We start from the raw sequence: 25,512 nt of genomic DNA, 5'->3' as shown, positions 1-25,512 counted from the left end.
CAAATACTGTAGTTACAGCAGCTTGTTTAACATTCTTAAATAATTAGCTGAATCTGCCTCTGTAGTTCTGACTCACATTTACCTGTCTAAGTCCATCAAGCTTCTCAGTGGTTGCTTCAGAGACATGTGATGGATAAGAAGGAAGTAAACAGGAAGTGCTGTTGTTGTGGAGCTGCTGAAGTGGAGAGAACAGTAAAGTGCTGCTTAAGAAAATATCCATCTCCCTCTGGCTGTTTATTCATATCTAGAGTGACCCAACCACCACACATCGAACCCTCACGTTACATTTGTCTTGTCTTCTTCAGTAATTTTTGTTGCAGCGCCGCTTCAGGTGAGGAGGGGAATACGTTGTTCAAAAGGTTGGATTCGTTTCACTAAAGTGCAAAAGTGTGAAAGCAAACTCAAACCGGCTGAATGTTGCAACCCACAATTGTGTCTAGTGGAATATTAGGTGTGAAAACGAATAGAAGATAGATGTGATTTCCTGAATCTGACAAGGCATTTTTTAATGAACCCACTATACAAAATACTTCTATGATCCAACAGCATGATTTGTAAGTGAAGTTTGAGATCCTTTGTATGTGCAGTTAGACACACACCTTTCTGTTTCTACAACAAGACGAGAATCGTTCTCATAAATCTTTGTTAATGAATACAGCCTCAGTAGCCTCTGTCATGTCGCAGTTGTAATTAGATGGTCGTGAGATGTTCTGCCGGTGAAATGAAACGTCCCTCTTCTCTTCTTTGCAGGACTATGTGGACGTGGAGGGTCCACAGCTGCTGGTGACAGATGAGGCTGAATATCATGAAGCTAAATATCTGCGAGCATCCAGCATCACTGTGAATGACATAAATACCATCTAAATTGATGTTCACTATATGATAATCATCAGATAGAAATCGACCAACTTTCATAACCTGTGTGATTAATCACCAAATCCATCACTCAGTTGAGACATAGGTCATGTTCCCCCACTCATTTATTGTTAGTCCACAACAGAAGGGAACGTTTATCTTAAATATTGATAATATCTACAATAGGCAGGATTTTTGGGGGCCAGTAATTTGAGCACAGTCAGCGACAGGAGGCAGATTTATTCCCAATAAAATAATTTGCTCTCTCACCATTCTCCGCTTCCGCATATATATTTCATATAATCATATTATTATTTAATTTATTATTATTATTTTGTTATTTGTTTCACTTTCTACGCACTCTGGTCAAACTTAGAACAATATTTTGGAATTTTTAGTACCAGAGGAAGCTCACATACCACTATTTGAGAACCAAAGTTAAATTTTTTTCCAAATAGTAAGTAACACTACAAGTGTAGTTTAAAATAATAATAATAATAATAATTTTAATGATGAAGTAAAAGATTTCAACTGTACATGTTTAATTAAATCTTTTGGTGATATTATACAACACTGTACAATTGACTGTTTAACAATTAGCATAGAGTAAATCATCTCGTATTTCATTTGAACATTTTAAAGCTTTCTATTTGTCTTATGTATCTGTGATGACATTTGTATACATACAAACATGTTGTGAATAATGTTTTTTAAGAAACTTGAGAACCAATTTCAGACAAGAAAATGAGACTGCCTGTTTCAAATAAAGGATAACTTAACACATTGATAGACATGTTTTTTTATTTAAAGGTTTCACAAAGCATTAATGATTTCATAGCACACTCTTATACTATTAAAATCTTTGTCTCAAGTCCACTCCCTTAGCTGCATAATAAAGTAATAACAAAACATAACACAGCACAAACATTAGACAACAAACTTGATTAATTTTCCCTTTTTTATAGTATGGCATATGATAATATAGAAATGATTGATAGTGGTATGAAAGCATTGGACGTAAACATGCAGCATCCTGTAAAATCAATCAGCATGGATTCATTGATAGATGTGTTGAGCATTGGTGGTTAAGAGGTGACAACCACAGCTGGTGGATCTCTACACAATCACAGAGGTCAGCGTGAGGTCACCGTCGATCTCCATGGACTTAATGTTTCTGAACAGAGTGATGCGGTGGCTGTAGGTGTGTGCCTGCACATCATTGACCAGAATCCTGAAGCAGCTATTCTCACAGCAAATGGTCAACTGAAAAGAAACAAAACACAAAAAGGGCATTTTATGATCACATGTGAAGCAAAAACACGTGTCTATGAATAGAAATCTTTTCAGATCTCAGCTAATGGAGAAACTGTTTCCAGAACGAAATGTGGCTGTTGTGAGGGATACTTTTCAGTAAACTCATGACATGTTATCATTACTCTGAGCTGACTTATTGACACCAACAGAACCATGAATAAATTACAGAAGGTTATGTTGTACGACAAAGAAAGCCTGTGTTTGCTGCTACTGTAATGTATTTTATAGTTTCACACTATAAAAACAATAAGGATGTTTAAAAACAACTCATAAGAGTAGAATACTAAACATTTAAACAGTCTAAATTAGCAGTTCGAGTGTGGGCCATAAATATGGCCATTAGTTTACAATAAAAGGGAAATGTTTAGTATATAAATAAAAGTAAATATACTGTTCGTAGTAGCCGTTTGTCAAACAAATAATAGTTTCAAATTAAACTTCAAATTATACAAATAAAAAGGCCACTGTTGCACCATGGGTTGTGGTGTATGCGGAAGGGAAAAACATAATGTCCAAACAAAGGTCCAATTTCAACGAAAATGTGGTTTATTTAACCAAAAGGACGAGCAAACAAAAGAACAAAGAACATTCCTGTGTTTCTCCCACTCCGGTAAAAAAAACATTTTTCCCACCCAGATGCACGCTGGTCTCTTACCGACAGCCTACCTATATAACTTCAGGTGCCCTGCTAATGTGCCAAAATGAAACAAACACAAATTGTTGTGGCCAATTTGGATCTGTGTGCTTGTGTGAGTGAATGTGGGTGTGTCAGTGGTGAAGCACTGGTTGTTATGGGTTACTTGCACACCTGTGAGCATGGGTTGGGTAATTAGTCACACAAAAGTTAGATAGGGGAGACACAGCTGAGGAGGTGGAGGGAATTAGGATCAGGAAAGCCACACAGTTTTTCAACCGTGTCTGTGTGTGCAGCAATTGAATTGTTTTGTGTCACAGTATTAGTACTTTTAGTCTTTTATACACAAGTCTGGTTTTAAGTCTTGTGGGATCCAGCTTTTGTAATTGACTTTAAAAGATTTGCAAGCTAATAAAAGTGTCAAACTCAAGCCAATGGAGGACATCATTGTTGTACACCATCACGCGTTGGAAATGGTTTCAAATTCCCTCAAGTGGCCTTTTGGTAGCAAGAATGCCACTACACTTTGTTGAAAAACTGAGCTTCTTGCTGCAGTCCACCATACTTCATGCCAGCTGATTCCAATCAAGTGGAGGCAAACAAAGAAAGCCTGAGCCATAACGCTGAAGAATCACGGTAGGACTGATTAAGAATTGTTAAGCCGTGTGGAAGAGAATGGCCTTCGCACAAATGGGATATAGGTAAATCCTGTTACAATTCAAAATAAAGCCTCTGGCCTTTAAATCAGTCAAAATGAATGAAGTGGCTGCAACTGTCAATCAAGGTGAAATGGAAAGTGAATGTGATAAAAGATCAACCAAGCTCACTATTAAAGCACTGGAAGCAAAAATAATATCACAACAAAAGGAAAGGAATCTCAGAATAAAGAAACTCCATAAATTATCAAAGGAAGTTCAGGAACTAATGACTGCACAGGAAAATGTGTCTGAGGTGCAAACAAAGCGTGAAGTGTTCTTAAAGCTGTGTGTGGAAACCAAAGAGTTGCATCAATCATTGAAATCAATATTACCTGAGGATGAAATGTTAAAGCAAGAAGAATGGTATAAAACCCGAATGCAAAGCAATAAAGAAATAATGCACAAAATTGAAGAGTGGTTGCTTGATAAAAAGGAGCAAGATGATGATGATGATGATGATGATGAAAATGACAATGATGCTGCTGCTGTAACAAATGTGCTTAATGACAATGCTGCTGGTTCTGTGGTCAATGATGATATTGCTCCTGGTGACAGCGTTTCTAATGTTGGTCGTAAAACGTGCTCATCAACTGGCCGCTCTAGCCACCAGTCTTCAACTTCCTCTGCATGTTTAAAGGCAGAGGCTGAAAGGGCTGCTCTTCTTGCAATGGCAGCTGGCCTCAAAGAAAAACATGAACTGGAAGCTCAGGAGGAGCAAATCAGAAGGAAAAAGGAGCTTCTGGAACTGCAAAGTAAAATCGCTGCTAATACTGCAAAGGTTGCTGTGCTGAAGGACAGAGGATCTGATGGTCGGAGCTCAAGAGCCCATTCAGATGGCATGAATTCGTATCTGAAAAGATCGAAACTTGAATCGTTTCTCAGACCCTCAGCCATAGAATTTGTTCCACAAACTTTAAAGCAACAGTTTCATCATTCACCACTAGGAGGGAGTAAGGCTGCAATGCCAATGGAGGCACAGCTCAGGTATTCAAACCATCAGTCTCATCATTCACCTCTAGGAGGGAGCAAAGCTGATGTATCAATGGGTACACGACCCAAGGATCATTTTGTACATGGTGAACAAAGGTCTTATGTTCTGAATCCAAACTCAAGCATGCCTCAAGGATTTCAGGAAACGTGTCATGTGCATCACACACAGGAACCCACCATGCAATGTACACAGGAATCAAATCAACGCACTGACCTAATGCAAACTGATGTGGATCAAGGCAATCTGTTAACCATCATGCAACGGCAAAATGATATTACAGCTCTTCTGATACAGCAACAGTCCTCACTGTCACTCCCTCCACGAGATATACCAACTTTTGATGGAGACCCACTTGAGTACAGTGCATTTATAAGAGCTTTTCAGCACGGAGTAGAAGCAAAGGCTGCTAGCAGTATAGACTGCCTGTATTTCCTAGAACAATATACAAAAGGACAACCAAGACAACTGGTTAAGAGCTGTCAACATATGCCACCCGACAGGGGATATTTAAGAGCAAAAGAACTTTTACAAGAACGCTTCGGAAATGAGCAAAAAATAGCGAGTGCATACATGGAGAAAGCACTGGGATGGCCACCAGTAAAGTCGGAGGACATCAAGGCTTTACAAGCTTTTTCATTGTTTCTCCGTGTCTGCTGTAATGCTATGGAGGATGTCAGTTATATGTCTGAGATGAACATGCCATCCAACATGCGTGCCATTATCATGAGGCTACCTTATAAACTGAGGGAAAAATGGAGAAACACTGCTTATGAGTTGCAGGAGAAGCATCACCGTCAAGCAAGATTCAGTGATATTGTCAAATTCATGGAGAGACAAGTGTCTATTGTTTCTAATCCACTTTTTGGAAACATTCAGGACGCAGCAATTTCATCACCAAATCGTAACATTGGAAACAAAGTCTCACAGGCTCGACTCAAAGGAAAAGGAAGTAGTTTTGCAACTCAAGTGGCAGCTGTCAATTCTACAACTGTGGCTCAAATGCAAAATGAGAGAAACTTACCTGATAAAACAACAAAGGTGTCTTGCCTGCTGTGTGAAGAGGGTCACACATTGGAGTTGTGTCCCAAAATGGAAAAGAAGTTGCATAGAGAGAAAATCGACTTCTTAAGAGGGAAAGGTGTTTGTTTTGGGTGTTTAACTATTGGACACATGAGCAAAGACTGTCATAGGCGTCTGTCTTGCAAATTGTGCAACCTGAAACATCCTACCATCCTCCACATTTATTCAAAGAAAAATATCAACTCAGAGGACACACAGCAGGAGATAATGGAGAAAAGTCACGTAGTTTCTCCCAAGACATGCGGCCATATAGGGGCCGGAGCACAAGATTGTGTCTTGGCAATCGTACCCGTACAGATCAAGGCAGACAAAGGCAGTAAGATACTAAGCACGTATGCATTTTTAGATCCTGGCAGCACAGCCACTTTCTGCTCTGAGCGACTCATGAGGGAGCTAAAGGTCAAAGGAAGGAGTGTCAACTTTCTCTTGAAAACAATGAATCAAGAAAAGTTTGTTGACGGTCACATCATCTCAGGACTGGAGATAGCAGCACTTAACAGTGACACTTTCTTTAAATTACCTGATGTGTACACACAGTGCAAGATGCCTGTGACCCGTGATAACATTCCACTGCAGAAAGAGTTAAGTGCCTGGTCTCACCTCAACTCTGTTGAAATTCCTGTCATTGATGCTGATGTGGAACTGCTCATCGGAACCAATGTTCCAAAGGTAATGGAACCATGGGAGGTGATAAACAGCAATGGTGAAGGACCATATGCCATCAAAACCCTATTGGGATGGGTTATTAATGGACCACTGAGAGGAGGCAGTGAGATTGACAGCAGCTGTAAGACCCTTACTGCTAACCGTATATCCATTGCTCATATAGAGGAATTGCTGGTGAAACAGTTTAACCACGATTTCAATGAAAAATCAACAGATGAAAAGCCAGAAATGTCCAGAGAAGATCTAAAGTTCATGGACATTATGAACACCTCGGCTGAACTTAACAATGGACATTATTGCTTGAGATTACCTTTCAGAAACAATGATGTTGTTATGCCCAATAATCGCCACATTGCTGAGCAGAGAGTTCGCTGTTTGAAAAAGAAAATGGAGAAAGATGTTATGTTCAAAGAGGAATACATTCAGTTTCTCAGAGATGTAATAAGCAAAGGTTACGCAGAGAGGGTGCCAGAACACCAGCTGGAAGGAAAAGCAGGCAAGGTCTGGTACATCCCACATCATGGCGTGCACCATCCAAAAAAGGGAACCCTGAGAGTGGTGTTTGATTGCGGTGCAAGTTTTAAAGGAACCTCTCTTAACAGCCAGTTACTGCAGGGGCCAGATCTAACAAATTCTCTGCTTGGAGTCCTCACAAGGTTTCGTCAAGAACCTATTGCAGTGATGGCGGATATAAAGGCAATGTATCACCAAGTCAATGTTGCAAAACAGGATGTAGACTTTCTCCGCTTCCTCTGGTGGCCAAATGGCGACCTGGCACAATGTTTCACTGATTACAGAATGACGGTTCATCTGTTTGGCGCAATATCATCACCCAGCTGTGCTAGCTTTGCTCTAAGAAAGGTCGCTGATGATAACAAGGCAGCATTTCCAGCACATGTCACTGATACCATCAAGCATAATTTTTATGTGGACGACTGCTTGAAGTCCTTGTCTTCAGAAGCTGAAGCCACAGCACTGGTGAGAGACCTGACAGTTGTATGTTCTTTGGGAGGCTTTCAGCTGGTAAAATGGATTAGCAATAACAGAGCAGTGCTGGAATCCATTGAGGTGGAAAAACGAGCCAAAGAAGTAAAAGAGTTGGACTTTGACAGAGACGTTCTCCCTGTTGAGAGAACACTGGGGTTGCAGTGGTGCGCAGAAACGGACACTTTCAGGTTCAAGATGGCAGTCCAAGACAGATCATGCACAAGACGAGGTATTTTGTCTGTTGTAAGTTCAGTGTATGACCCCATTGGATTCTTGGCCCCCTTTACCTTACCCGCCAGGTTGATGTTGCAGAACCTGTGTAGGCTGAGCTACAGTTGGGACGAGCCCATCCCTCAAAGCTACCAGCAGCAGTGGGTCAGGTGGCTAGAAGATCTTAAAAGGCTCAGCACATTCAGCGTGCCACGATGCATTAAGCTCCAAGAGTATGGAAAACTCATAAGCGCCCAATTGCACCACTTTTCTGATGCCAGTGAGGCTGGATATGGTACGGTCTCCTACCTTCGTCTGAAGAATGAACAGAACCAGGTTCACTTGGCTTTCATTTTGGGAAAGGCACGTGTTGCTCCCGTGAAAAAAGTGACGATTCCTAGGATGGAACTAACAGCCGCTGTGCTCGCAGTAAGGGTCGACAGGATGTTGAAAGCAGAGCTGCAGTTAAACATGGAAAGTTCTATCTTCTGGACGGATAGTACAACTGTGTTAAAATACATCAAAAATGAAACAAAACGCTTTCACACTTTCGTGGCTAACAGGACTTCTGCTATAAGAGAAGCTACTGTTGTCTCACAGTGGAGGTACGTGGACAGCAAGCAGAACCCAGCTGATGAGGCCTCTCGTGGGGTCAAGGTTGAGTATCTTCTCAATACCAGCAGATGGATCCATGGCCCAGATTTTCTTTTCAGGAGTAAGAGAGAATGGCCTACTAACATTTTGGACTCAGCTTCTATTAGCAGTGACGACCCAGAGGTTAGAGGAGAAGCCATAGCAAACATTGTGATCATCAAAGATGCACCAAAAGCAACAACTCAGTTAATAACCTACTCGTCTTCATGGAAAAGGTTAAAAACCTCAGTAGCTTGGTTTCTCCAGCTGAGAAAGGTGTTGCAGCTCTTGAGTCAGAAGAGGAAGGAAATGGAAGTTTCTGTGTCGAGCAATGGGCTTGACATAAATCAGCAAGAGAATAAAGTTGAAAAGGAGATGAGAGCATTCAGAGCCACACTAGGTGGTCAAACCTTGTCTGTCGAAGAGACTTCTGCAGCTGAGATTGCCATCATTCAGTATTGCCAACTGGAAAGGTTCAATGATGAAATAGTTGCGTTGAAAATTGGAACATCTGGAGTGAAGAAAAGCAGTCATATTTACAAACTCGACCCGGTGCTGGAAAATGGGCTTTTGAGAGTAGGAGGACGGCTTAGTAAAGCGGCTATGCCAGATGATATGAAACATCCAGTCATTCTTGCAAAAGATCAGCACATCTCCACTCTCATTTTACGCCACATTCATGAACAGCTGGGACATTGTGGAAGAAATCACCTGCTTTCCAGACTTCGCCAACGTTATTGGATCACAAATGCAAATTCTGCTGTCAGAAGGCTCCTTTCTTCATGTGTCATGTGCAGACGCTATAGGGGAAAGCTAGGTGAACAAAAGATGGCAGATTTACCAAAAGAGAGACTTCAACCTGACCTCCCACCATTCACAAATGTGGGTGTTGATTATTTTGGCCCTTTTGAGGTGAAGGCAGGCCGCAGCCTCATCAAACGCTACGGCGTCATATTCACTTGTATGGCCAGTAGGGCTGTGCACTTGGAAATGGCATATTCTTTGGATACCAGTTCTTGCATCAATGCACTGCGCAGATTCATTTCCAGAAGAGGCCAAGTCTTACATCTCAGGTCAGATAACGGAACCAACTTTGTGGGGGCAGAACGTGAGCTGAGAGAAGCTCTGTCTGCACTGAACCACAACAAAATTCAAGGTGAGCTACTTCAGTCTGGAGTGAAATGGAGCTTCAACACTCCTGCTGCATCCCATCATGGAGGAGCATGGGAAAGAATCATTCGTATGGTCCGAAAGGTACTGAACTCTATACTTCAGCAGCAACACACAGACGATGAAGGACTGCAAACATTTCTGTGTGAGGTGGAAGCCATACTGAATGATCGTCCCCTCACAAAAAATTCAGAGGATCCTAATGATTTGGAACCTTTGACTCCAAATCACATCCTCTTGTTGAAAGGCAAACCCGCTGTACCACCTGGGCTTTTTGAGAAAAATGACCTTTACTGTAGGCGACGCTGGAGGCAAGTTCAGTTCCTTGCAGATCTCTTCTGGCACAGATGGATTCGGGAGTATTTACCTCTGTTACAGGAGCGACAACAGTGGATAAAAGACAAGAGAAGCTTTGTTGCAGGAGATGTTGTTCTCGTGGCAGACTCGACTGCTCCTCGTGGGTCTTGGCTGTTGGGGAGGATACTACAAACTTTTCCTGGCACACGAGGGCTCGTACGGTCTGTTAAAGTTCAGACCAAATACAGCGTATTGGAGCGACCAATTACGAAGATTTGTCTTCTGCTCGAAGCCGATGAAATACCCTTGTAAACTCACGTCGTACCTTGGCGTGAAATGTGACTCTATGGACATGTGAACATTACCAACTCGGATTTAAAAAAAAAAAAAAAACTAAAAAAAAAAACTGGGTATTGCAACTTGTAGTAGTTGTTCTATTGTGTTGAATTGTTATGTTTTATACAGTAACAATTAGGGGCCGGTGTGTTGTGGCCAATTTGGATCTGTGTGCTTGTGTGAGTGAATGTGGGTGTGTCAGTGGTGAAGCACTGGTTGTTATGGGTTACTTGCACACCTGTGAGCATGGGTTGGGTAATTAGTCACACAAAAGTTAGATAGGGGAGACACAGCTGAGGAGGTGGAGGGAATTAGGATCAGGAAAGCCACACAGTTTTTCAACCGTGTCTGTGTGTGCAGCAATTGAATTGTTTTGTGTCACAGTATTAGTACTTTTAGTCTTTTATACACAAGTCTGGTTTTAAGTCTTGTGGGATCCAGCTTTTGTAATTGACTTTAAAAGATTTGCAAGCTAATAAAAGTGTCAAACTCAAGCCAATGGAGGACATCATTGTTGTACACCATCACGCGTTGGAAATGGTTTCAAATTCCCTCAAGTGGCCTTTTGGTAGCAAGAATGCCACTACACTTTGTTGAAAAACTGAGCTTCTTGCTGCAGTCCACCATACTTCATGCCAGCTGATTCCAATCAAGTGGAGGCAAACAAAGAAAGCCTGAGCCATAACGCTGAAGAATCACGGTAGGACTGATTAAGAATTGTTAAGCCGTGTGGAAGAGAATGGCCTTCGCACAAATGGGATATAGGTAAATCCTGTTACAATTCAAAATAAAGCCTCTGGCCTTTAAATCAGTCAAAATGAATGAAGTGGCTGCAACTGTCAATCAAGGTGAAATGGAAAGTGAATGTGATAAAAGATCAACCAAGCTCACTATTAAAGCACTGGAAGCAAAAATAATATCACAACAAAAGGAAAGGAATCTCAGAATAAAGAAACTCCATAAATTATCAAAGGAAGTTCAGGAACTAATGACTGCACAGGAAAATGTGTCTGAGGTGCAAACAAAGCGTGAAGTGTTCTTAAAGCTGTGTGTGGAAACCAAAGAGTTGCATCAATCATTGAAATCAATATTACCTGAGGATGAAATGTTAAAGCAAGAAGAATGGTATAAAACCCGAATGCAAAGCAATAAAGAAATAATGCACAAAATTGAAGAGTGGTTGCTTGATAAAAAGGAGCAAGATGATGATGATGATGATGATGATGAAAATGACAATGATGCTGCTGCTGTAACAAATGTGCTTAATGACAATGCTGCTGGTTCTGTGGTCAATGATGATATTGCTCCTGGTGACAGCGTTTCTAATGTTGGTCGTAAAACGTGCTCATCAACTGGCCGCTCTAGCCACCAGTCTTCAACTTCCTCTGCATGTTTAAAGGCAGAGGCTGAAAGGGCTGCTCTTCTTGCAATGGCAGCTGGCCTCAAAGAAAAACATGAACTGGAAGCTCAGGAGGAGCAAATCAGAAGGAAAAAGGAGCTTCTGGAACTGCAAAGTAAAATCGCTGCTAATACTGCAAAGGTTGCTGTGCTGAAGGACAGAGGATCTGATGGTCGGAGCTCAAGAGCCCATTCAGATGGCATGAATTCGTATCTGAAAAGATCGAAACTTGAATCGTTTCTCAGACCCTCAGCCATAGAATTTGTTCCACAAACTTTAAAGCAACAGTTTCATCATTCACCACTAGGAGGGAGTAAGGCTGCAATGCCAATGGAGGCACAGCTCAGGTATTCAAACCATCAGTCTCATCATTCACCTCTAGGAGGGAGCAAAGCTGATGTATCAATGGGTACACGACCCAAGGATCATTTTGTACATGGTGAACAAAGGTCTTATGTTCTGAATCCAAACTCAAGCATGCCTCAAGGATTTCAGGAAACGTGTCATGTGCATCACACACAGGAACCCACCATGCAATGTACACAGGAATCAAATCAACGCACTGACCTAATGCAAACTGATGTGGATCAAGGCAATCTGTTAACCATCATGCAACGGCAAAATGATATTACAGCTCTTCTGATACAGCAACAGTCCTCACTGTCACTCCCTCCACGAGATATACCAACTTTTGATGGAGACCCACTTGAGTACAGTGCATTTATAAGAGCTTTTCAGCACGGAGTAGAAGCAAAGGCTGCTAGCAGTATAGACTGCCTGTATTTCCTAGAACAATATACAAAAGGACAACCAAGACAACTGGTTAAGAGCTGTCAACATATGCCACCCGACAGGGGATATTTAAGAGCAAAAGAACTTTTACAAGAACGCTTCGGAAATGAGCAAAAAATAGCGAGTGCATACATGGAGAAAGCACTGGGATGGCCACCAGTAAAGTCGGAGGACATCAAGGCTTTACAAGCTTTTTCATTGTTTCTCCGTGTCTGCTGTAATGCTATGGAGGATGTCAGTTATATGTCTGAGATGAACATGCCATCCAACATGCGTGCCATTATCATGAGGCTACCTTATAAACTGAGGGAAAAATGGAGAAACACTGCTTATGAGTTGCAGGAGAAGCATCACCGTCAAGCAAGATTCAGTGATATTGTCAAATTCATGGAGAGACAAGTGTCTATTGTTTCTAATCCACTTTTTGGAAACATTCAGGACGCAGCAATTTCATCACCAAATCGTAACATTGGAAACAAAGTCTCACAGGCTCGACTCAAAGGAAAAGGAAGTAGTTTTGCAACTCAAGTGGCAGCTGTCAATTCTACAACTGTGGCTCAAATGCAAAATGAGAGAAACTTACCTGATAAAACAACAAAGGTGTCTTGCCTGCTGTGTGAAGAGGGTCACACATTGGAGTTGTGTCCCAAAATGGAAAAGAAGTTGCATAGAGAGAAAATCGACTTCTTAAGAGGGAAAGGTGTTTGTTTTGGGTGTTTAACTATTGGACACATGAGCAAAGACTGTCATAGGCGTCTGTCTTGCAAATTGTGCAACCTGAAACATCCTACCATCCTCCACATTTATTCAAAGAAAAATATCAACTCAGAGGACACACAGCAGGAGATAATGGAGAAAAGTCACGTAGTTTCTCCCAAGACATGCGGCCATATAGGGGCCGGAGCACAAGATTGTGTCTTGGCAATCGTACCCGTACAGATCAAGGCAGACAAAGGCAGTAAGATACTAAGCACGTATGCATTTTTAGATCCTGGCAGCACAGCCACTTTCTGCTCTGAGCGACTCATGAGGGAGCTAAAGGTCAAAGGAAGGAGTGTCAACTTTCTCTTGAAAACAATGAATCAAGAAAAGTTTGTTGACGGTCACATCATCTCAGGACTGGAGATAGCAGCACTTAACAGTGACACTTTCTTTAAATTACCTGATGTGTACACACAGTGCAAGATGCCTGTGACCCGTGATAACATTCCACTGCAGAAAGAGTTAAGTGCCTGGTCTCACCTCAACTCTGTTGAAATTCCTGTCATTGATGCTGATGTGGAACTGCTCATCGGAACCAATGTTCCAAAGGTAATGGAACCATGGGAGGTGATAAACAGCAATGGTGAAGGACCATATGCCATCAAAACCCTATTGGGATGGGTTATTAATGGACCACTGAGAGGAGGCAGTGAGATTGACAGCAGCTGTAAGACCCTTACTGCTAACCGTATATCCATTGCTCATATAGAGGAATTGCTGGTGAAACAGTTTAACCACGATTTCAATGAAAAATCAACAGATGAAAAGCCAGAAATGTCCAGAGAAGATCTAAAGTTCATGGACATTATGAACACCTCGGCTGAACTTAACAATGGACATTATTGCTTGAGATTACCTTTCAGAAACAATGATGTTGTTATGCCCAATAATCGCCACATTGCTGAGCAGAGAGTTCGCTGTTTGAAAAAGAAAATGGAGAAAGATGTTATGTTCAAAGAGGAATACATTCAGTTTCTCAGAGATGTAATAAGCAAAGGTTACGCAGAGAGGGTGCCAGAACACCAGCTGGAAGGAAAAGCAGGCAAGGTCTGGTACATCCCACATCATGGCGTGCACCATCCAAAAAAGGGAACCCTGAGAGTGGTGTTTGATTGCGGTGCAAGTTTTAAAGGAACCTCTCTTAACAGCCAGTTACTGCAGGGGCCAGATCTAACAAATTCTCTGCTTGGAGTCCTCACAAGGTTTCGTCAAGAACCTATTGCAGTGATGGCGGATATAAAGGCAATGTATCACCAAGTCAATGTTGCAAAACAGGATGTAGACTTTCTCCGCTTCCTCTGGTGGCCAAATGGCGACCTGGCACAATGTTTCACTGATTACAGAATGACGGTTCATCTGTTTGGCGCAATATCATCACCCAGCTGTGCTAGCTTTGCTCTAAGAAAGGTCGCTGATGATAACAAGGCAGCATTTCCAGCACATGTCACTGATACCATCAAGCATAATTTTTATGTGGACGACTGCTTGAAGTCCTTGTCTTCAGAAGCTGAAGCCACAGCACTGGTGAGAGACCTGACAGTTGTATGTTCTTTGGGAGGCTTTCAGCTGGTAAAATGGATTAGCAATAACAGAGCAGTGCTGGAATCCATTGAGGTGGAAAAACGAGCCAAAGAAGTAAAAGAGTTGGACTTTGACAGAGACGTTCTCCCTGTTGAGAGAACACTGGGGTTGCAGTGGTGCGCAGAAACGGACACTTTCAGGTTCAAGATGGCAGTCCAAGACAGATCATGCACAAGACGAGGTATTTTGTCTGTTGTAAGTTCAGTGTATGACCCCATTGGATTCTTGGCCCCCTTTACCTTACCCGCCAGGTTGATGTTGCAGAACCTGTGTAGGCTGAGCTACAGTTGGGACGAGCCCATCCCTCAAAGCTACCAGCAGCAGTGGGTCAGGTGGCTAGAAGATCTTAAAAGGCTCAGCACATTCAGCGTGCCACGATGCATTAAGCTCCAAGAGTATGGAAAACTCATAAGCGCCCAATTGCACCACTTTTCTGATGCCAGTGAGGCTGGATATGGTACGGTCTCCTACCTTCGTCTGAAGAATGAACAGAACCAGGTTCACTTGGCTTTCATTTTGGGAAAGGCACGTGTTGCTCCCGTGAAAAAAGTGACGATTCCTAGGATGGAACTAACAGCCGCTGTGCTCGCAGTAAGGGTCGACAGGATGTTGAAAGCAGAGCTGCAGTTAAACATGGAAAGTTCTATCTTCTGGACGGATAGTACAACTGTGTTAAAATACATCAAAAATGAAACAAAACGCTTTCACACTTTCGTGGCTAACAGGACTTCTGCTATAAGAGAAGCTACTGTTGTCTCACAGTGGAGGTACGTGGACAGCAAGCAGAACCCAGCTGATGAGGCCTCTCGTGGGGTCAAGGTTGAGTATCTTCTCAATACCAGCAGATGGATCCATGGCCCAGATTTTCTTTTCAGGAGTAAGAGAGAATGGCCTACTAACATTTTGGACTCAGCTTCTATTAGCAGTGACGACCCAGAGGTTAGAGGAGAAGCCATAGCAAACATTGTGATCATCAAAGATGCACCAAAAGCAACAACTCAGTTAATAACCTACTCGTCTTCATGGAAAAGGTTAAAAACCTCAGTAGCTTGGTTTCTCCAGCTGAGAAAGGTGTTGCAGCTCTTGAGTCAGAAGAGGAAGGAAATGGAAGTTTCTGTGTCGAGCAATGGGCTTGACATAAATCAGCAAGAGAATAAAGTTGAAAAGGAGATGAGAGCATTCAGAGCCACACTAGGTGGTCAAACCTTGTCTGTCGAAGAGACTTCTGCAGCTGAGATTGCCATCATTCAGTATTGCCAACTGGAAAGGTTCAATGATGAAATAGTTGCGTTGAAAATTGGAACATCTGGAGTGAAGAAAAGCAGTCATATTTACAAACTCGACCCGGTGCTGGAAAATGGGCTTTTGAGAGTAGGAGGACGGCTTAGTAAAGCGGCTATGCCAGATGATATGAAACATCCAGTCATTCTTGCAAAAGATCAGCACATCTCCACTCTCATTTTACGCCACATTCATGAACAGCTGGGACATTGTGGAAGAAATCACCTGCTTTCCAGACTTCGCCAACGTTATTGGATCACAAATGCAAATTCTGCTGTCAGAAGGCTCCTTTCTTCATGTGTCATGTGCAGACGCTATAGGGGAAAGCTAGGTGAACAAAAGATGGCAGATTTACCAAAAGAGAGACTTCAACCTGACCTCCCACCATTCACAAATGTGGGTGTTGATTATTTTGGCCCTTTTGAGGTGAAGGCAGGCCGCAGCCTCATCAAACGCTACGGCGTCATATTCACTTGTATGGCCAGTAGGGCTGTGCACTTGGAAATGGCATATTCTTTGGATACCAGTTCTTGCATCAATGCACTGCGCAGATTCATTTCCAGAAGAGGCCAAGTCTTACATCTCAGGTCAGATAACGGAACCAACTTTGTGGGGGCAGAACGTGAGCTGAGAGAAGCTCTGTCTGCACTGAACCACAACAAAATTCAAGGTGAGCTACTTCAGTCTGGAGTGAAATGGAGCTTCAACACTCCTGCTGCATCCCATCATGGAGGAGCATGGGAAAGAATCATTCGTATGGTCCGAAAGGTACTGAACTCTATACTTCAGCAGCAACACACAGACGATGAAGGACTGCAAACATTTCTGTGTGAGGTGGAAGCCATACTGAATGATCGTCCCCTCACAAAAAATTCAGAGGATCCTAATGATTTGGAACCTTTGACTCCAAATCACATCCTCTTGTTGAAAGGCAAACCCGCTGTACCACCTGGGCTTTTTGAGAAAAATGACCTTTACTGTAGGCGACGCTGGAGGCAAGTTCAGTTCCTTGCAGATCTCTTCTGGCACAGATGGATTCGGGAGTATTTACCTCTGTTACAGGAGCGACAACAGTGGATAAAAGACAAGAGAAGCTTTGTTGCAGGAGATGTTGTTCTCGTGGCAGACTCGACTGCTCCTCGTGGGTCTTGGCTGTTGGGGAGGATACTACAAACTTTTCCTGGCACACGAGGGCTCGTACGGTCTGTTAAAGTTCAGACCAAATACAGCGTATTGGAGCGACCAATTACGAAGATTTGTCTTCTGCTCGAAGCCGATGAAATACCCTTGTAAACTCACGTCGTACCTTGGCGTGAAATGTGACTCTATGGACATGTGAACATTACCAACTCGGATTTAAAAAAAAAAAAAAAACTAAAAAAAAAAACTGGGTATTGCAACTTGTAGTAGTTGTTCTATTGTGTTGAATTGTTATGTTTTATACAGTAACAATTAGGGGCCGGTGTGTTGTGGCCAATTTGGATCTGTGTGCTTGTGTGAGTGAATGTGGGTGTGTCAGTGGTGAAGCACTGGTTGTTATGGGTTACTTGCACACCTGTGAGCATGGGTTGGGTAATTAGTCACACAAAAGTTAGATAGGGGAGACACAGCTGAGGAGGTGGAGGGAATTAGGATCAGGAAAGCCACACAGTTTTTCAACCGTGTCTGTGTGTGCAGCAATTGAATTGTTTTGTGTCACAGTATTAGTACTTTTAGTCTTTTATACACAAGTCTGGTTTTAAGTCTTGTGGGATCCAGCTTTTGTAATTGACTTTAAAAGATTTGCAAGCTAATAAAAGTGTCAAACTCAAGCCAATGGAGGACATCATTGTTGTACACCATCACGCGTTGGAAATGGTTTCAAATTCCCTCAAGTGGCCTTTTGGTAGCAAGAATGCCACTACACAAATAATAAACAAGAAACACCTAAACTAAACAAATAATAAACTAGAATACTAATGGGAATGTAATCATAATAAAATCAAATAAATTGACTAACAATAATCAAAACTAAATACTCACTAAACAAAATACTAAACTAAACAGCACCAAATACTAAAAATAAATAAATAGCTCCAACACTGTTTATTAATTAAAGTTATAGATATATCATATAATAGACCACGCGGACAGCCGTGCATGTTAAATTGGAGGGTCGCGACTCAAAAAGGTTGAGAACCACTGCCTTAGAGAAGAACATAGACCAGCTTTGTAGGACTTAAAAACCCTGTGTTAAACCCTGGGTTTTGTGAATAATGTCAAACCCAGCTTCATGTCACTGGCCGCTGGTGTGAGTGTATAATCTTACCGTGAAAGGCTGTCCCTGGTGGAAGGGCATGCTTCCACTACGCTCTTCACTGCCCCAGAACATCCCCTGCTTAGTGTTCCGCACCACAGCGTTCTCATCGAAACGTGGATTGTAATGCAGAGCGATGCCAGCGTTTATGTTGAGATTCACATGGAACCTGAGGAAAGGGAGGAAAGAACATCAAGGTCATTACATCCATAAAGCAGGTCTGATTCTAGATACTAAATATTGCTCAATGGCCTGATGAAGGTGAAGCTACTACATGTTACACAGATGATCCAAATTACTCATTGCTCTGTTCTAACAACACATGTTATGGAATGAACTTTACACAAAACTATACCTGAGTTATATTCAATCACAATAATGTATAACTCATTTTAATAATTCCTCTGCAATGACCTTAAACCATGATGTAATAACCAGGACTATTACCAGGTGGCACTTAAGTCAATAAAAAGGTTGACCTTTAAACAGACTGCACTAAGTCTGCGCTGTATCATCCCTGTGAAACTAGTGTTTCGATCAGGGGTCATTTCCTGTTTTGAAGTCCCTGCCACAGAAAAACTGAAATAATGCCAAATTTGACAAACCCACATTTAATCATTGTGTGGGTTCCACCTTCTGTTTGTTTTAGTTGCAATCAAAATAAATGATGATGAAAAGAATGAAAGGCTGCAGCTCACTGGGCATTTTCAGTTCTCCACATGCAGGGGAACGCACAACCAGGGTCTCGTCACATTATCAGGAAGCCAAGTGTACAAGGTCAAAATGCTGAGTCACTGTTTCTGCTGCAACTGAAGGAAACGTTGTCACCTCATGTGAACTGAAACACTGACTGTTGTTCTGGAAAATGTGGCTCCATTTTTCTGCCTTTGTTTCGTTTCTGGGAACACGGTCTTTGTATTTGTGGGATTTAAATGATAGATTATGGCTTTTAAACTGATTTAGGTTTAATATAACATAATATTTATTTTAATTAAGGCTTTATCATTCCTGGCACAGAAGCCAGTTAGTTGTTGGTTTAATGAAATACTTGATAAATATAGAGATATAGTTTGAACAGTCAAGTTTTATGTACTTCCTTCATTTTTTCAATTCATTACTGTCTTTGTGTGTACACCAGGGGTCTCAAACACTGGCCCGATATGGAACAACGTGTACTTCAGTATAATAACTCAAAATAATTCTATTAATATCAACAAACAATAATTATATATTATAATAATAATAACAATTGAGTCAATAATATCACGTACAACTGTAATTAATACCATACATCCATTTTATACCGCTCTATCCTCCACATGAGGGTCTGGGGGGTGCTGTGGTAATAAATAATGCACACAGAACACATTTACTACTGTGATAATAACAACCAAATGTCTTATTATTACTATTATAGACAATACTGCAAGCAAACTTTAAACACAGGACATTGAGTGGGGGGCTGCATATGACCCACGGGCCTCCAGTTTGACACAACTGACTTAGACTTTATGATAAGACTGTTTTGTATTGTGTATTTTACAGGGTTCAATTCAGGGTTGCAGCAATGATTAATCATCCAATAATCGGTATCCAAATAAATCTACTTCTATTTGAATAATTTATTAATGGTGTAACAGCCATTTCATCAAGTTTAGGAAAACTCACAGCATTGCCACTGATTTTAAGAAAACTTTTCTCTCCAAACAAAAATCAAGAGCACAGTTTGGAAGATGGATGAATCTTAGAAAAACATGTGGAAAGTGATCAATAAGGACTTGCCAAATCTGCAAACAGACCCTGCAGAGACAGTATGTTATGTACAAATGAATAGTTAATTAATAGTTTAAATGTTGTGAAGACGTTTATTGAGTCAATTTTGTCAATGAAGCTGGTAAAAATAATTGTGGTACAGCAGCTCTCGCTGACACGAATCCATGCAGAAGGCACTGTTCATCCTGTCCTGTTGTATCCATCCATTTTTGGATGAGTTCTTTAATAATCTCTGGACATAGATTCATGTTCCCCAGAGTCAAAACTAAACAATAACAATTTCCATTTGCTCAAACTATTGGAGTGTTCCAACTGCAACACTAATTTCCACTTTGAGGATTAAAAAGCTCTGAACTGGACTGAACTAATAACTAAATAAACAGAATAGTCAATAATGAAATTAAAAGTTAGTTAGGGCCTGACTTTATTCCTCACTGTCTTGACTACATAAGGTGTACAATTAGTTTCAGAATAAAAATCCAGCAGAGGCTAATGAGAGAGTCAGACCTTGTGGCATTGGGCTTAACATTTCCCTGGATAGTGATGGTTTTCCCAGGTTTGAGTCCACCATTGATGGATGCTCTGTATGGAACAGCCTGTACAAAGAAAGGAATAAGAATTCATTATTATATATGTAAATGTACTCATGATTTATTCTGGTTTTAAGAAAAGCCATTTGTTTACACCAGCAGCTACTTTGTTTTCTTTTACAGAGATGATCACATACAGTACCAAGAGAACACAGGGCTTGATGGTTTAACTTGCACCAAAAAGGTTGCTGGTACCACAAATATCTACAGACCACTACTGTATGTCTGATACTTACATATATCCAAGTGGAAAATCCTGGCTTTGATGGAAATCCTGGCTGTGGTGGGAATCCTGGCTGCGAGGGATTTACAGGAAGAAGAGGGAATGATGGCTGAGGAAATGCTGGAGAAGCTGGGAAAGCAGGCTGTGGAGGAAAAGCTCCAAGTGCAGGAAATGAAGCTTGAGAAGGAATTACATGATGTCCAGGGATCTACACATGGAAGGAAATAATCAATTGTACTTCTTAATGTTTTTTTATTGGTATTACTACTAATTATAGCGACATCCTCACCATATTGCTCTGACTGGCAATGGAGAAAATTTCAACAGTCCCGCCAACAGAGATTGTGTCCACTTGGTGAAAGGGAATACGATGCCTGTAGTCCATAAAGTGGCTGCCGTTGATATTCAGCTGGAATGAGCAAATATATGATTGAACTTGTGCCTTATTTCTGAGCATTGAAGAATATTTTTGCATGGACAAGATTCATTGCTGCAAAGAATATTTCCAGAATGGGAGTCGACTGGAAGGATGATCCAGGTTTCACCACAATCTAATGAAATTGCTCACAACTTGACCCAAACACATACACCTACGTCTGATTAAAAACTAATGTTGTTGCAATGTCCAACAAGAACAAAATAGTCATATAGTCGATCAAGTCCTATAGGGAACCTTTAGTCATGAATTGTTAATACAACAGTACATATTTGACCATTTATTTTAAGACCATTTTGAAAAGGCAGAGCTTCCCTTGCTGTCACAGAGCAAGTTAGTTTTATGCCTAAAATACCATGTTCTCCATATGCAGACAAAGACAATGCATTAGTTGATTAGTAGTAGTAGTAGTACTAGTAGTACTAGTAGTACTAGTACATAAAAGATCATTTTAAGACTATCAGCAATTTTAGTTCAACAGACCAGGAAGGAATCACGGGCAACTGTGATGAGCAGGTTGAAGTCAGAGCCAGGAGGAAGTAAAGAGTTGTACTTCCTCTCCTCACTGCCCCAGTGGCCGTGCTGCAGGCTGTTGGCGACCACACAATAGTCACCGTCATACCGTGGGTTAAAATGGAGAGCAATGTCCGCATTGGTCCAGGAGCCGCACTGTAAATTCACATGGAACCTAAAAGCAATCGGCATGAACTGTAAATCTGCAAATAAAACATTTATGTCATAGGTCACTGTTGTCCAAATATGTTGCTAAATGCCACCTGATGTGGAATTGGACCTACAACCAACAAATCATTGATTCCATTAAACACATCTGACAGATTGTCTGTATTTTTACTGACACAACTTTTCTAGCCCTTCAGACACTGGAAGTCCAGCAAATTCAGACCAATTCAAGGTAATGTCACAGTTTTGTATGAACACACCAAATGTATACTTTAATTTATTAATACATGTTAAGATGCATACTCGTTTTTAATATGAAAGTAAAGAGCTATATTTAAAAAATATTTAGTTTCTGTATCTGTCTTGACATTTCAACTGAGCATGTAATTATTTTTAATAATTAGTACAATACAAACATTTAAATATGCTGAACAAAGCCATGACGCTCGTCCAGGTCTTTGCCCAGACATTTCACAAATGAAAAAAAAAATATATATATATTTTTCCCCAAAAATGTTGCATTTTCACACTGAATAAGCATCATAGGTTTGACAAACAGCTGAGAAAAGAAAAGCTTAAATGATGATAAATAAATGAAAAGATGAGTCTGACCTTCTGGCTCCAGACAGGACTCGTCCACTGATGGCAATCACATTCCCCTCCTGCAGACCACCTTGGATTGATCCAGTGAAGGGAATTATCTGAAAATATTATAATGTAACAGATAATTTGCAGATTTTTTTATTATGTTTTCAAAAATTCAGGAAATGCCCGCAATGGGACCAGGAACAAGTGATTAAATTTTGGGCATGATCCGTGTGGGGGGAGGGGGGGTGTTCTGAGCTGCCTTGGTGGAGGTCTGTGCTCTCCGAGTGCTTTTCTAGTTGTAACTGTTACAGCATGATAACAACAATTTAATCGTATGACCTTCAATGTGCATGACATTTTACAGCAGTAAACAGCAGCAGAGCAGGGGCAGATGAGTACAATAACAATTCCACATACCATCAATGCGATCGATTCTTCATAATATGCCATGCTGTCTGACATGTATAAGTGCAAAAAGAAGATCTGACTTTCTCAGGTTCTCTAAGTATTGAAGAGATTGTTGGTGTCATAAAAGGTGGCGGCTGAACAAGATAAAAGAGTAACTGCAGGTCTATTAAATCTGCTGAGGACTGATTAAGCCAACAGTGCCACGTGAATGAAAGATGGTCAAGTATTTTTTAACAGTTTAAAAGGGTTTGAATCTATGTAACCATCGTCAAAACCATCCAGAACATCTCTGTCTACTTCTATGATGTCAATTTGTCAGTCGGGAAACTTCATTTCCTTCCATTGGAATTGTTTGACTGTATAAATATTAAAAACAGATAATTGAATATTTGTCTAACTACATTTTGTTTTCTGTTCACAGTAAAGATCATGGGAGACTGCTGCAGAAGACTTGAAGGCCCATGATGTGTTCCGCAGAAGCTAAGGCAATTACAGTCACCTAAGCTGTGACTCTCTTTCTTTCTTTCTCTTTCTTTTTGAATCACAGTCTCTGTTCCCTTTTGATACAGGTGTGACACTTCAGATACAGAGTTACAGCCTTGATAGCATGCTCATGATCTACCAACATGTAGGCGTTTGTTTTATACAATACAAAGCAGCAGTGAGTTTCTGAATTTAAAATAACGCCAGTCACCAGACACTTGCTATCTACACACAAGGGCTTTATATTATGACACAATACGACATCTGAAAGTAGTAGCTGATAGGTTTACTCAGCATTGTGTGAACACAGTTGGCAATGGTTTGAATGTGACAGACATTTGCTTATATTTAACAGTTACACACTGCAAATTTAAGGCAAAAATGGTTGTGAAAAGCTTAACGTGAGACATTGACACATGATTATAACTAAATGCTGATAATAATGGAGATGTTAACAAAATCATTGTTTATTGAAAAAAAAATTTCAAAACATTTTGGAATTCTGAACACTTCAACATGAGCAAAAAATCAGACTTACTTTTATTTTAACACTGGCTGTGTTATTATCCAATATGTGTCAAAAATGGAAAAAGAGACAGAGAAGTTTGGCTATATCGGCCCCACCCTAACAGTGTGGTTTATGCCTGAGGGTCTGGATTTTAATGTCCCGTCCTTACAATGCCCTAAGATATATGGTCTAACAAATATTGTCTGAACGTGAAAGCAGTGTCGATCATATGTATATCATTGGTTAATAAACGTAAAGAAGGCTTTCGTGTGTTAGTGCTGCTGCTGCTCTTCACCCTGTTCGTCAGCTGCGGCTAACGTGAAATGCCAATAAATAAAACATCTTTAATTCTGAACGGTCAAAAGAGCATGGCTTTATTGGCACCAGTGGTTAGGACGACGTTTGTGCTGTTCGCACTGTTTGTCGCTGTGAAAAACAACTTTTTCCACAGATAAACTACAGACGAGAACCTCTTCCATAATGTCGTTTTTCTGAGAAGCTTGTACATGTACCAGAAGTTCCTTGGCAACAACAACAACAAAAACCCTGGATGCCACCATTTTTGCCAACTTATGGCTATAATTGTAGTAAGTTAAGACCGTGCACAACAGATATTTTGTTGTGAATAAATAAAAATACTGTGAATAAATATTTGTTTTCCTGTTCTGTTACAGATACATCATAGTATATATTATAAATTAAATTGAATTGCAATGAGTAGAGTATTCTCTATTCACTTTATCATCTTACCATCATTGTCACGGACAAAATTGTATTATAGTGTAGTAGTGTGTTCTCATTTTTTTGTGTTTTGGAAATGGCCGCCCTAACCCAGGCCCTGAAGTGCCCCTGATTAAACTCTACATCGATCAGTGTGACATCAGGTCTCTGTGTGGAACTGGATTATTCCATTATTAATCCAGTGTTTCTGTGTTTACTTTTCACTTTTCCATAAAGCTTTTCCATAAGTGCACATTAAATCCTGAAAAAAACATACATTCAGTTCTTTGTCGTCCTGTTAGAAAACAAGTAATTTTTTTTTAAATGTATCTACCGTCTAACGGTTTCACCAAAAAAAGACACTTCATCACCAAACACAACCACATACATGTCAACAATCACTTACCGGATTATAAAACAATGTCTGATTAAAAGCCATGTTTCAAGGTTGAATTGTGGAGCTGGTTTGCTGCAAAGTCTGGAGTAAAAAAAAAAAGAAGATAAGAAAAAGTTGCGCTTTTATTGTTCAGAAAGGTTTCGATTTCATTGCAGGAGGCGGGACCGAGGAGGAGCAGCAGTTTAAAGTCTAGCGGTCACAGAATGGTCCTTCAACTTTCTCTTTTCCTGCTTAGTCAGGTGATCGATCATAAAATTGAAGAAATATAATCACTCATAAACAAATAATGGTTTCGTTTCTGGATAAATGGTGCAGTGTCTCTGTGTTATCAGTGTTTAACAGTGTGTTTATCAGTGTGTTATCAGTGTGTGTGCCTGCTGTTTGTTGAATAAAGGAAGCTGCAGTGACCAGTGAGTCTGTAGACACAACAGAGACACTTATATCCTCCACTGTATCTTTATTATTCCTTCTTTTCATTCACAAAATACATTGAGAAGATTATAGAGGCTGGTTTCATGTGTCATAGTAGTCAGGTGATCGTGTGCCATTTGTTGTCGGGCGTCTCTCCGTATATGGGCATGAAAGTGTTTCCAAGGCAAGAAGGATCTGCAACAACTTCAGATGAAAGCGGGAACAACCTCGCGTCAAAGGCCCATTCTGCTCTTTCAGGAACATGGTGTCAGTCCCAGGTTGCAAACAGCAGTGGAAAAGGGGTACCTCTTC

At 40.8% G+C, this 25,512-nt stretch overlaps 1 protein-coding gene across 1 annotated transcript; it reads right to left on the bottom strand.

The window, feature by feature from the left end:
* Positions 1 to 1,971: 1,971 nt before the first annotated feature.
* On the bottom strand, positions 1,972 to 24,831 carry LOC310925007 (galectin-9-like; the record flags this gene model as incomplete). Its single annotated transcript, XM_083886874.1, has 7 exons — positions 1,972 to 2,118; positions 17,995 to 18,151; positions 20,263 to 20,351; positions 20,858 to 20,977; positions 21,488 to 21,692; positions 22,298 to 22,386; positions 24,799 to 24,831. 7 exons carry the CDS (start codon positions 24,829 to 24,831, stop codon positions 1,972 to 1,974), a joined length of 840 nt encoding a protein of 279 aa, XP_083743000.1.
* Between the last annotated feature and the right edge of the window lie 681 nt (positions 24,832 to 25,512).

The sequence above is a fragment of the Microchirus variegatus genome, assembly GCF_963457635.1.
Source record: "Microchirus variegatus genome assembly, chromosome: 3".
Classification (NCBI taxonomy): Eukaryota; Metazoa; Chordata; class Actinopteri; order Pleuronectiformes; family Soleidae; genus Microchirus; species Microchirus variegatus.
The sequence above is the reverse complement of the archived record's forward strand: the minus strand, read 5'-3'. Positions and strand labels throughout refer to the sequence as shown.